The 17,266-nt window shown below is 36.8% G+C and overlaps 1 protein-coding gene across 6 annotated transcripts in view; it reads left to right on the top strand.

Annotated features, from left to right (window-relative positions):
* The window catches only part of PPARGC1A (PPARG coactivator 1 alpha), a 681,913-nt gene that overhangs the window by 641,152 nt on the left and 23,495 nt on the right, over nt 1-17,266 (top strand). For all 6 annotated transcript variants that reach the window (XM_054484915.2, XM_054484918.2, XM_063663571.1 and 3 more), the window contains 5 exons: nt 1,075-1,269; nt 3,249-3,371; nt 4,229-4,433; nt 8,333-8,378; nt 8,488-8,561. In XM_054484915.2, coding sequence (XP_054340890.1) covers nt 1,075-1,269; nt 3,249-3,371; nt 4,229-4,433; nt 8,333-8,378; nt 8,488-8,561 — 643 coding nt within the window. The remainder of the gene's footprint in view (nt 1-1,074; nt 1,270-3,248; nt 3,372-4,228; nt 4,434-8,332; nt 8,379-8,487; nt 8,562-17,266) is intronic.

Genomic DNA, 17,266 nt, shown 5'->3' with positions numbered 1-17,266 from the left:
AGGTCAGGAGATCGAGACCATCCTGGCTAACACGGTGAAACCCCGTCTCTACTAAAAATACAAAAAAATTAGCCGGGCGTGGTGGCAGGCGCCTGTAGTCCCAGCTACTCGGGAGGCTGAGGCAGGAGAATGGCGTGAACCTGGGAGGCGGAGCTTGCAGTGAGTCGAGATCATGCCGCTGCACTCCAGCCTGGGTGATAAAGCAAGACTCCGTCTCAAAAAAAAAAAAAAAAGAAATAATAGCGCACTGGAATAGTACCCTGGCCACAAGAAATAAATGCATTTAAGAAACATTACAAAGTAAGACTTTATTCAGTGACTGATCAGAGAAAGAAGAGTAAAAATAAGTCCAGAGTTTGGGTATGAAGAATTGTTATCCAAACTAAAGAAGTCAAAAGAAATAGCAGTTTTGTTGTGAAAGGTATACAGTTTGGATTTGGGGGATGAGGGAGCTATTATGAAGTAGAAGTGTCCAGTAGGCAGTTTGAGATTTATGACTAAAGTTGGGAGAGATGTCAGGGAGCAAAATAAATAAATGATTTTGGAGTGTTCAGTGATGAGATTATAATTGAAACCATGAAAGTGTATAGTTGCTTTCAGTATAGTTCCACTTTCTGGTGTTGTTCAAATAGAGAGCTGTCTAGACAGTTTGGGGGGTATGCTGTATAGGAGATTCAAACACTATATCTGAAAATGAAATTGATGATGGTTAAAATTCTCTCAAGCTCCAAGATTCTCTAAATCTTTTCTTTTAGTCAGGGAAAGAAAACATGAGCAAGTGGAAAGCACTTCTGTGACCAAGAAGAATTGTATACACCAGTTTTAGCACTGACATAACAAATTGATAAATTGGGCAGCTCAACCGTCAGAGATTAGTAGAGTAGAGGTATTCATTAATTGTGTCATTTGGACCAAAACATGAATTTGGAGTTTGAGAAAGACATGATCTTTGTGTTCTGGAATGGGCATTCTAGATTTCACATATGGTTCACTCATTTGGTCAAACACGTTGATGCATAGTGTTATCTGCCTCCCTGTGTCAACTCACATCTCTGTTTTTTTCTGTTTCTGTAGAAGATAGATGAAGAGAATGAGGCAAACTTGCTAGCAGTCCTCACAGAGACACTGGACAGTCTCCCTGTGGATGAAGACGGATTGCCCTCATTTGATGCGCTGACAGATGGAGACGTGACCACTGACAATGAGGCTAGTCCTTCCTCCATGCCTGACGGCACCCCTCCACCCCAGGAGGCAGAAGAGCCGTCTCTAGTAAGAACCCTTCCTACTGTTTAGCAGGAATTGGAGTTGCCTCTGGCTACCCGCTGCATGGGTATGATGTAGTCACAATAAGGTTTGGATTTTTTCATTTAGAATGATGCCAAAGCAATCCCCAAGCACACTCAGAGTTGCAAATTGTGTGATTCTCTGTTTAAAAGTGTTGATAATACACATCTTCGTGCAGTCTTATTGCAGTATTTTTTTTTTACTATCTTTTGCTGTTATGTGTGTGTATTTTTCTATCTTAGTATTATTTATGTTCATGATGAAAACTTAGACAATGTTGACAACTAAAAAGAAAAGACTAAAAATTTCACCTGTGATTTCAAATAACCTCTCATATAAAAATGATTGCAATATCCTTTTAAGATGTATCATGAACATATTGGTTCAAATTTAAATACATGCATAATTTTTAATGGTTGCATAGTATTTTATTGTATGGAAATATTCTAATATATTTTGCAATCTTTTATGGGTGGATATTTAGTTTTTTCTTCTATTTCTCACTATTTCAAACTGTATACTAATTGACATATTTGCATTTTTATTCTTATACATACAATCCTAAAGATAGAATTGGTGGATCAACGAATATGCAATGTTTTAAGACTTTGGATCCATATTTCTTATGAAGATTGAAAAACTATGGCACGTTTGCCACTCAAGTTACTTAAATTTATGGTAGACAATGAAGACTGAATTTGTTGGAAATGAAGAGAGAATTTTCTGTTCAATGCAGTGCTTGACCAGAGTTTTATTAGTTCTAAGATACAGTTTACCTTCTCATCTATGATAGCCATTTGTCATTTGCTATAAATCTGATATAAGGGCATGCTGTGTAAATTGTGGGATGCCATGATCCTCCAGACTCTAATATCGTGTTTGGCATGCCATTTAGAGGTTGTTTCTCTCCTATCGCTAAGTTTTTGAATGTTAAAAATACTCTATGCAAATATATGGAGGCCCTACTTACAGTCCATTGGATTTTGAGGTTTCTGATATAGAGAATATCTCATAAGTAATTGTTATTTATTATCCAATTTCTCCATTTTTTAGTGTCATTGGCTTTGCTCCCTAGTACCCTGATTTCTTTCCATTGATATCAGATTGTTTTCATCTATTCAATTTGTTCATTTGGGAAGAGCAGTTGACTCAGAGACATACTGTATGTCAGGACAGGGAAGTCCTTGAGGGTCATCCAGTGAAATGAAGAAACAAGAGGTCAGGAGACAGCAAATGCTTTGCCTGTGTCAGAACCCACATCTCCTGATCCACAGGCCAGGACTGTACTTACAAATCCTTTTTTTCTTTTCTAAAATCAGTGATAGTCATTCTTTTATTCCAGTCATTCTTTGAATCAGTAATTTCATATACCAGGTTATGAAACACGGTTCAAAGCATCACAAAATCTTTCATTTGTTGCCACTTGACGTATTTGGGTTTTTGGAAAAAAAAAGTGTATCTATTCTCCCCCACCCCCCACACTCCACTCCCATGTCTTCATTTAGCAAGGCAGCTTTTCTCACCTAGTAGTGATTTGGAAATTATTTTAGAAAGATGTTTTTTGCTTTATTTGTTCAAAAAAAATACATAGACAACACCAAGTCCAATTTATTCAGTAATCCCTTATGGCTGGAAATTTTGAGATTTTCCTTCTATTTTTCACTATTATTACTTGTATAATAATTGGCATACTTGCATTTTTGTTCTTATGCATACAATTCTAGAAATTGAATTGGAAGGAAAGGAAATATTTTCATAGTTGGTAGTGTAATGCCAAACTTTTTTCTACTCTTTAAATATCATATTTCCTGGAGCACTATTGCACTAAGGTGTGACATAAATAAAGTGATAGAATTAACTATTATAATTATAATAAATTACATTTAAAATTTCAATAACTTATTCCAGTGCTTAAAAGATGCATAACTTTACTTGCTTTTCCCTTTCCCTGATAATGTTTCTAGCTTAAGAAGCTCTTACTGGCACCAGCCAACACTCAGCTAAGTTACAATGAATGCAGTGGTCTCAGTACCCAGAACCATGCAAATCACAATCACAGGATCAGAACAAACCCTGCAATTGTTAAGGTACAAATGTAAATTTTTTAATACAGGGGGGAAGTACCGAAGGATTTTGGCTTGAAGCAGTAAAACAAATAAGTTTGTAGGTATTAATTCAGTTGGGACCCTGAAGCTGCCTCATAATGATGAAACAGATTATGAATGGGATTCCGTAAACAGCGCTTGAGCTACTTTAAACTAGGCAGAGTTCATTTACGCATTGTCTTTGGGTGTTTGGAATGGAAGTGCCACTGTCTGTTAGTTCTTGCCCACGTTATTGTTACCTGCAGCATTGTGGGCCACAGTAAAATTTGCTGATAAGCTGGTATCATCTGAGTGGCTTTAAGATGCAGAATTGCTGTTTTGCTAGCTGTCTAACCTGAGAAAGATTGCTTTTGGAATCACCACAAAACATCTATCTCTGCCATTAATTGGATGGAATGCTGGCAATGCCATAATTCAGCTAGTGGGCTGTATTAAACAATGTTTGTCTTGCCATTCACTGTGAGTGAAAACGGAGCATTAAGGGGTACTTAAGAGAGTTGTGAGTACTGGGCGTCAGCAATCAGTGGCAAATTAAGGTTTAAGCCAGCTTACTTTTTTTTATTCACAATAAAGGCACTGTAGGGTCTTGTTAGTTACATGTTGCTGAGTAGAAACATTGAAATGTAGGAGAAATAAAATAAAAAGCTGCATAAATGTCATTTAGGAATTTTAAATGTAATTTTCTTTCCTTGTTCTGCAAACAATTATTCACAGCTCATAGATCTAGTACACTTAGACTGAACACTTCATTGAAAAATCCCATCTCTTCAGAAAACCTATATGCATTCTGATAAGATTCAGTTCACTAATTTTAGCTTTCTTTATGCCTTGTTTTTAAGACTGAGAATTCATGGAGCAATAAAGCGAAGAGTATTTGTCAACAGCAAAAGCCACAAAGACGTCCCTGCTCAGAGCTTCTCAAATATCTGACCACAAACGATGACCCTCCTCACACCAAACCCACAGAAAACAGAAACAGCAGCAGAGACAAATGCACCTCCAAAAAGAAGTCCCACACACAATCGCAGTCACAACATTTACAAGGTAGGCTGGGGACCAAAACGAGCTGTTGGTGAGGGCACTGGAAGCAAAGAAAGCACACGCAAGGTCTGAGAACACACCAACTTCTTGCTTCCATCCCATCAGCGTCACTCTGTGGAAAGAGAATTCAGCACTTATAGAGTAGGGGAAGAAACCTTTCTTTGGACACAGGTTAAACATATTCTATTCAGCTGCTAGGCAGTCTAATTCACAAGCACCAAAAGACTCCTGAAATGTTAGCCAGGTGGGGAGGAATTGCAACATCACATGAGGTTTATATGAATCTCTGAATTGCTGAGATAATTGAGGTTATGAACAAGCTGGGCTAACCAATTCATTATAGAGCTTTTATTTTTTCCCTTCCAGTAATGGAAAAAATGAGCCACCAGTGATTTGTTATATACACCTTAAGAAGTAGTAAATAGTGTTTATGCAGCCTCTCTTGATTACTAAGTACATTCCTTTTCTAATTCTTCTTGTTCTTTCTTCTTCTTTCTCCCTCTTCTTCTTTCTCCTTCTTTCTCCCTCTTCTTCTTTCTCCTTCTCCTCCTTCACCTCCTGCTTCTCCCCTTCCTCTTCTTCTTCCTCTTCCACTCCTTCTTGCCCTTCTCCTTTTCTACAACCACATGCTATGCTCACAGATTTTATTCTGTAAATAAAGATTTGAAAATTCCTGATCATTTTCTTTCTATTTAAGAAAGTGCCTAGATTAAACTAAACATCTGGGTTGATTTTTATTATCACCATATATTGCCAAAGAAGGCTGATGTTTCTGAGGCAGATCCTGGTGATTTGGGGAAAACCTCTCTTGGCAGAGATACAATTTTCTGTCTTTTTGGCTCCTCCTTCTCAAAATGTCGTGGTCTTAGAAGCCCAAAGACCCCTTGAAATGGGCAGTTGATTTAAAACATGCCAGCTTCTACTTTAACCTTGTGGTGGAAGTAGGCATATTAGAACACACCAATTATAAACATACACCTCTTTTTTTTTTCACTTTCATTTTCCCAACTTTTCCTTTTAACTGCAGAGTGATAGCCAGTGATCTGTGCTTTGAACCATGATTAATTCGTGTAGGTATGCTGTTATTGCTGCTGATTCAATACGCTTTTTTTCCCCAGTGTTTTGAATTTTCTTCCCTCTTCTGTACCTCAGTATTAGCCCAGGATTTTCAGAAGCCTTCCTTTAATATTTTAAATTGGCTTTCCATTAGGTTTTCCCTGGTAGATATCTCAAATCCACTGCCCATCACTTTCTGTCAGTTTGGGAAAATATATGTAGTGAAAGGGACCACATTCTCATTTCTCCAGCTGGATCTTCCTCATAAGCACTACAACTGTTTTTCCTGGAGCAGAACCACTGTGCCATAGGCCTTGTTGGTCATGAAGGCCTCAGGTGAGGGGAAGCAGATGAGCTCGCTCTAGTGAGTGAACAAATGAATTCACCGGGCTACTCCTCACCCTGTCCTGGTCATGCATGCATTTTCTGGGGCCAAATTTAAAGTCCTTGTAATATGTGACCTATAAAAAAAGTAAACTTTTACAAATCATGACAATGAAGAATTAAATAGGCCTTTGGAGGAAATTTTCTTTAGATGAGACTGGCTGTATATGGTGTATATCTGTGGCAAGGCACAAAAGGCTCACCCCAGAACAAAACCTGTTGACAAACAGACAAAATCCTTTAGTTATGAAAGGCTTAAAAGAAATGAAACATGGCTGACAAGTAAGAACTAATAAATGCTCAACTTCAGTGATTATTTGAATTATTATTCAGAATTAAAATGTGGAAAATACATGAACAATTAGAGATAACTAGGAGGATCGATTGAAATTACCTTTCTTAAGGTGTTGTAATTTTTTCTCACTGAACATCACATATGATCTCCATAAAACATTTTGGAGTCAGGTTCTTTTCATTTCCTTAGGATGATTGTCTAGCCATGGTTGTGTGTTGATGTCTCATTTATTTGTTCATTTATTCATGCATTCATCCAAATACCACAATCTACATGAAAAAGACACATTCCTGACTTCAAGGATCTTACTACTCTCTGGTCTACCAGTCACTGGAACACAGTGGATTAAACTCTCAATAAACCAAATCAATACTCCTCTAATGGTAGCATTAGAGAGTCTGGGTTTATTCAGGGATCGTATTCTGTATGTGGTTTGGGGACTGTCCCCTTCCTATGGCTCTCATTTCCTGTTTGCCTTTGGTCTCATTAACTATGACTGTTGCCATTTCCTCTCCTTGCATTGACTTTGGCCTTACCTGTACCCAACAATCAGAATTCGAGAGTCTTCCTTTGAGCATTTCAAATAGCCTATCCTACCTCTTGAAAACTAGAATTTCAGTGACTGATTTTTAATGTACATTTATTGTGTCATATAGCACATAGTACATAGTTAATATCTGGTTATATTTTCTATGGAACTCGTATGAATTATCCTAATTATTAGTTGAGTATCATAAAACTTGGTAAACTTTCTTCATAAATGGATTCTTTTTGAAAAACTTGTTACATTAGACATACTCAAAAATTAATGTAAAATCAGCTCATTTATCTGCATAAATGAAAAACTGAATCAATCAATGTATCTAATTTGTTGAAGATATCATGAGCTTCATATTTCTGGATGTATGATATACCATTCAACTGTGTAAATCTAAATCTATAAATTAAATATGCAAATACTATTTATCTAAGTAAAGTTTCCAATTTCAGGTTAATTTGGACATGAATAATATTTTCACATTTCAAAAAAATTAATTGCTGGGGTTGATTAATTTACTTTAAAGTCATTGAACGCAATTTCTTTTGACAATAGGATAAAGGAAACAGAATCTTGGCCAACTCCGTGAGTAACTATTTTATGGCCCTGGAAATATCACTTAGTATCATTGGGTCTCAGTTTCTTCAACCATAAGATAAGGAACTTTATTCTAAAGACCTTTTTGGTTTTGATGCTATGATTTTCATTACATAAATAACTATCACTTGACCTTTTGAAAGTAATTATTTTAATGAGAAAAAATTGACATAAACCTACATACACATAAGCATATGCTTATAGATAAGCATAGATATACATAATACATGAATGTACAGCCCAAGTATGCCTCTCATCATATTTTCCCCTCCTGCTGTTCAAAATACAAGATTGCCACAGAGAAGCAATGGAAATTTTGGGTGAGAAGATTCTTAATCCACCCTTCATTATTGGGAAATGCCTCCCGTAGGAGGTAAGATTCAGAAAAGCACAAAAGGTGGTAGTTAGCCTCTTTGCAAGTCTACACACCTTTCAACTGATTAATGTGGTATTTTACTTTAGTTGTCTATCAGATTTGGGGATCTGAACCCCTTCTAAACCATCTGGATCAATGCCCACAATTTGCCATCATCTCTCAATTAATTTTCAGTGAGTAGAATAGTTACTGCATGAGCTTTGGCCTCATAGAAATAACCTATTATCAGGGCTAGATATAAAATTATACATTTTAGGAGTAAAATCAACTGAATATTCATAACGCTCTGTCGCCTTATAGTTGCTCTGCTGTTTTCTTGTCTAAACAAACCGTGTACTGTATTCCAAATTAAAACAGAAAACATTATTTCTCTCTGATGGTATGATGCAAATTTTGTATCTGTAACAGGGAGGGTTCATTTTTGGAAAAATTCTATTTTCATATGTGTTTTCGAATGGTAGTTTACTGATGCAAACGCTGTTTGGAATTTGTTTTAGCATAATGGACTTTTGTCTGACTTTGATTCAATATTCAGAGAATTCCTTAGTTTAGTCTTTCAGTTTTCTGGTTGTTTTTCCAACTTGACTGTTGTGGAAAGAAAAGAAATCTAAAAGACACTCAGTATTACATAATTAGTTTCTTTTTTTTTTCTTTAGCCAAACCAACAACTTTATCTCTTCCTCTGACCCCAGAGTCACCAAAGTAAGTATTAAGAAATGTAACCATTTTCTGAAAGGGAAGGGGGTTCTAATACATTTGGCTACAGCAACTCCATTTCAGTTTGTTTTTATAAATGTGCCATATCTTCCAGTGACCCCAAGGGTTCCCCATTTGAGAACAAGACTATTGAACGCACCTTAAGTGTGGAACTCTCTGGAACTGCAGGTAAGCCTTATATTTCACTTAGAACTTGTGTGTGTCTGTGTGTATATGTGTGTGTGTAATAAGATAATAGAGTGTACTATGTGGTTAATGAAATTAACAAAGAATACAAAATTGGATAAGAAGTTATCTGCAAATATTTCCAGTTATTTATTTTTCTTAAAAAAACTAATAAAAAATACTGAAGCGCTTAAAAAACTTAGACTAACTGAAGAGCTCTTAGGCAAACTTCTGAGTTGGTTGCAAATGGTGCCCTTGCACTAAGTGCTTTAAGTTTAGGTACTTGAACCCCACCAAAAAGTGAGTCTTGGGATGTCTAAACAAGAAATTCCTTGTCTCTGGCCATTGCTGATAAGGTTAAAGGAACAGTACATTAAACAAGATGCTTTCAACCAGAACTATGGTGCCTACATGCACCGTGGTCATTGTTGCTAGTTTAATTTCACACTTTGAGTTTGCTAAATTACCTTCTTATGAAAGGTCTAATGCATGATTGCATGACTTGGTCAAGCAGTAGAGTAGTTAATTTCATGGTGTAGTTATATAGTGTATGTGTGTGCAGATTCACACATATGTACCTGTATACATATCTTTATAGGCATGTACACATAGACACAAATCTTTACTTATAAGCATATACTTAACATCATTTCTTAAATACATACATAACACTATTTCTTAAATACATTATAACTTACATATATGTTAGGAGTAGCTTTTGTGTATATATATTATATGCAATAGAGGCCTTCTTATCTGACCAGTGAGGACCAGCAATTGGTGGGTTTATTAAAAAAGTTGATTCAAGCTTATACTGTTTTATTTTACCTTTGCTTAAAACATAAAAATATACATTCAAATATTACAGTTTTGGTAGAAGATGGAGATCTTTACCTTCAGCTTATGTTTGCTATTTGGGGGTCTATTGAATCATCTTTCTTGTATAAACCACACTAATATATTGTTATAAAATACATTTTATAGATGGTAGCCACTTTTTATTGCTTGCTCCTTGAAGGAAAAGATTAGAGACATTGGTATGGTAGTTTGAATTCTTCTAGATTTTTATAATTTTTCCAATATTTTCCAATTCCATCCATCCACAACTAATTTGATAACACTTCTTTTAGCAATGACATTTTTTGAGTTTTTTTTTTTTACAGGAATATTTTTCCACACTCACATTACATTCATTTACAGATTTTACCATCTTACATAATTTCAATCACCAGTACAATGCACATTAACTATTTAGTCTATTGGGGTACTGAGACACATTGATAAGTAGCATGAAAGCAAATATTATTTATTGGATATGTTCCACCACCTTCTAACAAAGGTAGGCCCAGAAAGCAGTTTTTAGTTTGTTGAGTGTGATTGTAATAGCTGTACGGATATAAATTGGGGAAGCTGAAGTAAAGCCAAATTGCATTATGTAAGAGAAGGGATTTAGAGCTTTGGAAAGCAAGGAGATGAGGACTTGAAAGATGCTGAATGAGGCCAGAAGGTAAAGTTTGGAACCTTCCTGGAGAATAATGTAAAGAGGAGATTGAGGGAGATTTGTTTTTTCTCTAGAGATATTCTGGGCTTGAAATGCAATGCAACATATAATGTCTACAATTGTCATCTCCTCTAAAAATCTTCAGCAAAATTGGTCGCTTGGTAGTGTTTGAAGATTGTGACAAACACTAATTGTACCTAGAAAGAATCACAAAGGGAGAGAAAGAGTTATCAAAGGGAAAACACTGTAGCATAGCTTCAAGTTTAAAGACATTGATTGGCCAAAAGATTTTTTTAAAATGATAAAGGCAGTTAAAGGACTGACAGACATATTTAGGCAATACTATCATCCTAGTGAATGACAGAGGTGACCCATGGAAAGGAATGTGGAGGAAACTGAGCTCTCCATAGGCTAACCTGACTTGGAGAGCCTTCAGGGAAAACGACAACAAAAGAATGCACAGATTTTGAAGCATAGGGGTGGAATGGAGAGAAGATGTTGATGGAGCAGAAGCAAGAAAGCAGGAAACCAAAGGGATGCTCAGATGACAATGAATTTGGCAAGGACTGTGAAATCAATAAGGAGCTACAAGATGGCACACACACTTTCCCTCCTGGATCTTTTGATTGCTAAGACTCTTTTCTACATCCTTGATCTCTTCTACACCTCAGTTTCCTTCCTTTCAAAGTAGTATTCATAACTACTGATCAAATTGTCTACTCAAAAGACTAAAATATAGATTGAAAAATAAAATTGCCAGTATGCAATCATTTTTGACACACAAAAATGGAATTTTATGTGGTTCGATCTGAAGTAAAACAGTTTATAAGCAGCAAAGCTTCAATTAAAAGTAGTATATCATGATTTTAAAGAGCAGATGGCATAGCTTGGTGAAGTTTACAAAACCTTGGCTTGGGTGTTGGCAAACCCAAGTTTAAATTCTGAATGACCTCCCATCTAGTGTGTGGCCTTGGTCCATTTACTTAACCTCTGAAAGACTAGGATTCTTATGCATGATATGAAGATGGTAACAATACCTACATCTCACTGGGTCAGAGTGAGGATTAAATGAGATAAAACATGAGTGCCGCCTTATTATATAAGTACTCAATAAATATTAGATATTTAATTACTAATTCTGAGTTAACTTCATTTGCAGTGGTCATTGTACCTTACTTCTTATCTTTCCAATTTTTGACTGGCTTCACCTCTTCCCTTTTATTGCCCTTGCTGTGTATCCTCTTTGGCAATCTCATATATGAAGTTATTTATTCTTTTTCTGTGCCTCCCCCACCCCCCACTATTTTCACATCAAATTGAACAAATACTGCTTTTGGTGTAGGTATGGAATTTACCAAATCAAGGTAGAACACTCACTGATTTGAGATTCTCTCAGCAACAGCTACTTCTATGACTACAATTTCTGGCAATTAGGCACTCCCTAAATAGGCACTTTACATACAGTATCTTCCTTACTTTCTACCCATTTCATCGTTGAGGAAAGATTTATACGTTGACACAAGCTATATAATGGACCCTGGGTTCAAAGCAGGTCTGCTTGAAGAGAAATTATGTCTCTTTCCTGAAGTCTGAATTTTAAACATAGTAATTGACATATGTTATGTTAAATAGGCTTAATTGCACTTGCCAAGTGTCATTGATTGGTACTGTCTGCCAGGAGCATTGTGCTGAGAAAGATTCTAAGGCCAAGTCTGTGCTCACAGGGAATGTCATGATCAATTAGTGATGTCTGCCATAGGTGCAGCAGGTGGGTGGCAAGGGTAGAAACAGCATTTATATTGGTAGTTTGTTGATCCTTGGTCTACAGGCTTAATCGGTTTGATTGCAGCAGCAGAAGTGACCCAAGCTTTGGCTCAGGCCTTCTGGTGTCTTCTTTTTCTTTGCCCTCACAAATTTTGGTGAAATTTTCCAAATGTTTAAGTGGAAATGTAAAGAGTCAACAAAATTCTAAGACCTCCAGAATAATGCCTCTGCCCCATCTGCAGTGTCTTTGGGAAACAGGAGGGATGAGATAGGAAGTTTGCTTTATTAGGTATTGCCAGCTGGTCTGACTTCTTTGTGATTGTCCTAAACTAGCTCATTTTGGCTGATAAAAAAAAACTCTTCTCTTTTACAGGTGTAAAAACTAATTTGATTTCAAAATAGCGGTTAGTAAAGCAAGATGAGAGAAAAGAGAATGCTCTTTTGGCAGAAGGCATTTAAATCTATTGCATATGGAGATTTTCAGAGTGCTACACTTTTTTGTTTCTGAAATGGGAATGGCAAAGCAATGTCAGCTCAACAAGGTGACGGTTTTAACCACAGACACGAAGGAATTTGGGTAGGGACCAAAGTGACTGACCCCAAAATTTTATGTATATGTATATATAGTTTTTATTTGTTATTACTGTAAACATTGTAACAGCAATAGAACTATTTTATAACTGATAAAGAAAATGAGAAGAGCAAAAAATATAATCAGATGTCATCACCCTAAAACAAGTAGGCCTTCATAATTTTTTCTCCATTGATATATGTTTTTCCACATTATTTTCATCAGAGGGGACATGTGATTTGATGTTATTTATTTTTTACTTAATTTTTTCTCTAGGCTTTAATCAGCAGTCATTCAAAGTGTACTTTAGTAGACTCACAATAAAAACAACAACAAAATACTCATTAACCAATTTGTAACTACCACTTTTATGTTGAATTTTACATTGCCTGTTTGGACTCTCAATTTAAAAGTTCATTTTGCTGGAAAAATGTACTGACAAACAGCATAAATATTGACAAATGGCTGTAGCCTTTTGGCATACATACTCCTTGTGTATGTGACATATCTTTGGGAAAGTGGACCAAAGTAAAATATGGGTACTTGTCGGTAGTTTTAAAAGGAAAACCATAGCATCAGAGAACTGGAAGGTGATTTTGACAGGCCACATAATCTATTCCTGTGCTTCAAGAATCTAAGAAAGGAAGACCCAACAAATTCTTTTTACAGCCCATTCCAATGCTTGGCTACTCTTACTGTCAGAGATTTCTTCCATATTTCAACCATATTCTTCATTTTCTATTTTCAATTTCATTCTTTTTGACCCAGTGTCTATAATGACAATTCCTTTATTCCTAATTTTTATTTTCTGGAAATGGTACCATCCTATTTCTTGTAAGCCAAGGATAGCAAAGGAATTTTCTCTCCCACATCAGCTTTGGGGTTTGGCAATAGCCACCTGAAATGCCAGGTTCCCCTTACTCATCCCCTATCCCAGCTCTGTGGGGAATTTACACAGGGGTCAATTAATGATATCTTCATCTTCCATGAGCAAGAGTTGGGGAATTAGGCTTATGTCATAGGAATGTTCTGAAGCTTTTCTCCAAGGCCAGTTTGTTACCCAGTAACCAGGGGTGATAGGAGAAATACTTAAAATGTACTGAAGGCAGGCCATTCCCAAATGGACTGTGGCCAGCCAGAGGACCAGCAGGGTCTGTTGGATAATCTTGGATAATCTTCTATGCCAAGTGTGAACACTTCGGTTGCTGGGTCTTGTGGAGCTCCAGTGAGTCTGGGGGAATAGGTGCAGAAGGAGAGAACACTAGAGCAGCTTTCATCAACTGAATATTTTAACAACTGCTGTAGAGGTAATGGTTGGTACTCAGTGAATATCAGCTTTCCCTCTGCACTCTTGACACCCACTCCAAATTCATGAGGCCTGAAATATGTGAGTAGGACAAGTCACACACCTCTCTTTGCTCAGTCTTCCTATTTTGGTGTGTTTTTAAGCAACTTAGAAACTCATCTCCTGATTTTTTTTCTTAAATACCTGAATTGGCATGCAACATATGCAAAATCCCAGTGTTAAACAAACTTGAAAGTAAGTTGCAGATTTTACAGTAGATTCTGCAAAATGTTATAAACTACTAAAAAAAAAAAAAAGATGTCATTGGTGAATAGGACATCACAAGAAACAGAGCCAGGGACTCACCATTTATCAGAGTGATTCAATTAAACAAACAAACCCAAAAGAAAACTCCTCCAAGAAAATCATTTCGTAGCAATAATGAAAAACAAAATAAAACTTGTCTTTGCCTTTTTTTTTTAAATAAAAGGGCTGTTTAAAAAGATGACTGTAGAGTACGTACCACTTCTCCCAGATTTGCTGTGCAGAAGTGCGTTAAGTGTGAGTGATGTAGAGGTGCTTGTTTATTATGGAGCACATTTCAATGCAGTAATCATAAATATTGCTAAGGTTGTGCTCTGTTGAAATATGACCTACATACTCTTGATTGTTTGTGTTATGTGATTTGTCTGACACCCATTACGTTCTGGGTAATAGCAGCCATTTGTTGCTCTGCACAGCAGGCTCTTTTGACAAAAGAAAATAGGCGGCAATAAAAAAGCTATAGTCTGAATTACATTCTGCACTGAGCTGCACTGCTGAGAGTTTGTGCAAGTGTGTTAACAATGCTCGGAACTGCCTCTTGTCAGCCTTCAGCCTGTAATGGCCATCTGTCCTCACATAAATCTGTCAAAACCTGCTAAGTTCAAGAGAGAGCACGGAATATACCTTGTACTGTCAACACCAAAATGTACACATTCCCCAGAAAATCAACACGCGGGAAATAATCCAGAGGTTATGGGAGGCATTAGCACTGTTGATTTGGGCTTGTGGCATGAAATCGAGAGTCCAGAGATTAGTGGGAAGATGAGCAAAGGTAGTGGCATCAAGGGATTGAGCACCGACCTCCCTCTTACTTCAGGGGGGAACGTTTTGGGTAGCGGAGGTGAGGCTAGAGAAATAACAACTAGTTCAGAGGCAGCAAGGGGTTGCCTGTCTCATCAGCAGCTCTGAAAAGTTTAACACTATGTTAAAAGAAAGAAACATACTCCTTGCACCTTTGTTTTGTTTTGTTTGGCTTTGGGTCTCAACTGTATCTGGAGATAGGCTTTCCATTAGGGAGGCACTTGGTGATAGGAAATCTTGTCATCTGTGAGATTTCTCAATCTTGCTTTGAGATATTCTCTGGTTAGAGGTGTTTCAGTAAACAATGAAGGGTTTAGGGAATTAGCCAAATTATTTTTTTCTCTCCATCTACTCATTAATCTTGAAATATCTTCCATTCAATAAGCAAGTATTACCTATTTGTTTCAACAAATGGTGCCAGCAGAAATTTACAGCCCTGATATTTTTACTCACAGGGCATATTTGATGGTCTCTGGGTGTTTCCATCAATTTTAAGCATATATGCAGAAAAATATACTCATGTCAAATTTTAAAGAAGTGCCTTTATATTAAAATTGATTGTGAAGTCCCTGGAGGCTGAGTCCCTGAAATAGCAGTATCTGGTGTCATATCCAGCACATAGTAGGTGTTCAATGAATGTCTGTTCAATGGCCACAGGCTGTCTAATGTGTGACAGAGGTAGAAGGCTTTTTTAACTCAAAGAAAGTACAATCAAGGTGTCACCACTCCCCAGAGCAACTTGAGAACCAGTTATTTAAGCGATAATGAGCTTAGGTACTAGGACAAGAGTTTCAAATTTTCAAGACTCAGAAGGATTTCTATATTTGAAATCCCTAGATACCTGAGCTATTTTTAGAACCAGTCTCTCTTTAATAGTGGCCTAATTTGGCGTTCCTGAAGTTTAAGGTTTCTTTTTATAGATCTAAAATATCTGTCAAGATATGTATACCTGAGAGTACAAAGTGGCATGCGGCAGACACTCTAGGGTTGGGGTTCTCCAGATGTGGCCTGTGAAGCATCTCATTAAAAATGTTTACCCAGTTTCCCAAGTGGTTCTTGGGCTGCTGAAATGTGAGACCCATGACTAAAGGAGAATCTAGAAAAAATAAAATTAGTACAAAATAGTAATGTAACAAATGTGCCTAAGCAACATCCTGCAAAGTGCTTATAATTGATTTGGAAAGACAAGACATAATTCACATTCGAAAAGAGATAAGCAAAAATGTTTAGTAATATATGATTGGTATCAAGAGAGGGATGCTGACAGTAAATTACTAAAAAAGTAAAAATTACCCTAGCTTGGGGTGATCATGCAAAGATTTATGGAGCTGGATGTGAGGATGTTGAATGCCATTTCCTCCAATTCAAGGGCTATGTCATTGGACATATTTGATTGGTATTTACTCAGCAAAGAGAGATTATTCGTCATTATTTCTTTAAGTATCTTAGGCTCCTAGGAGGAATATTTGAGAGTGTGCTTTTTTTTTTTTTTTCCTTGCTGGGAATTGCAAGTGGTAATTGAAGGTAGCACGTAGAAGAAATCAGTATGCTTGAATAAGGCAGTGCAACTGGTAAATAAAACAAGTGAAAACGGAGAGAAAAGAAAAGATTGACCAAATAGGAATTTCTTAGATTGAGTAAAAGACATACTCATCTATGAGAGAGGAAACAAGAGTTGAGTGTGCCTCAGTGGCACAGATGTTTCATTCAGTCATGTAATCACTTCCTTTGCTACAGCAAAGAGAGGGGCAAAGAGCCATCCAAGAGCAGCTGTTAACAAAGGGAAGCCTTTTTGAGACTCAGGTGTGACCATGAATGGACTACAGTGTCCCATTCACTTTGTGTTTGCATTTCTCTATCTTTCTGAGATTTTCTGAGTTGGAACTCTGAAGTCAAACCACCTTGCATTTGTATGCCTTTTCTTCTGTCAGGGAGAATTAGCTTTGAATAATAAAAATTGCCAAATATTGGTGTAAAATATTTCACTTTAGAGAAAACATTCATTCTTTCCATTTCTTTATTATAAAGTAGGAGAGTGAGGCAGCATCTTTCTGTTCATATCAAAACTTCATGTGGCTTTCTGTGACCTACTTGGCTGTTGATATATGTGTGTGTGTATGTCTGGGTTTATTTTTTTTCCAGCAAGGTAGCATTTTTTTCCTTGAAACTTGCCTTAAGTCTATCCCTAGGCTTGTTAGCAGACTTGAAGTTATTTTTGCCGAATGGTATTCACCCCGCCTCCTAAATAGAAAATGTATTGTAAACTAAAATGCTCCCTTGTAAGGATAAAGTCATTTGAACTCCAGCCTGCCCTTCTTCAAAGTTCCTTGGACTCTGGAGCCACTTGACAATGGTTCTTCCTCGGCACAAACGGATGAGCAGGACTTATTTGGGGGAAAACTCAACAGAGGAAACTGCTACGCTTCACAGACTCTCCCACAGTGGTTTCTGATGAAATGTTC

The sequence above is a fragment of the Pongo pygmaeus genome, chromosome 3 (genome assembly GCF_028885625.2).
Source record: "Pongo pygmaeus isolate AG05252 chromosome 3, NHGRI_mPonPyg2-v2.0_pri, whole genome shotgun sequence".
In the NCBI taxonomy this organism is placed as follows: Eukaryota; Metazoa; Chordata; class Mammalia; order Primates; family Hominidae; genus Pongo; species Pongo pygmaeus.
This window is presented reverse-complemented; position numbering and strand designations above follow the sequence as displayed.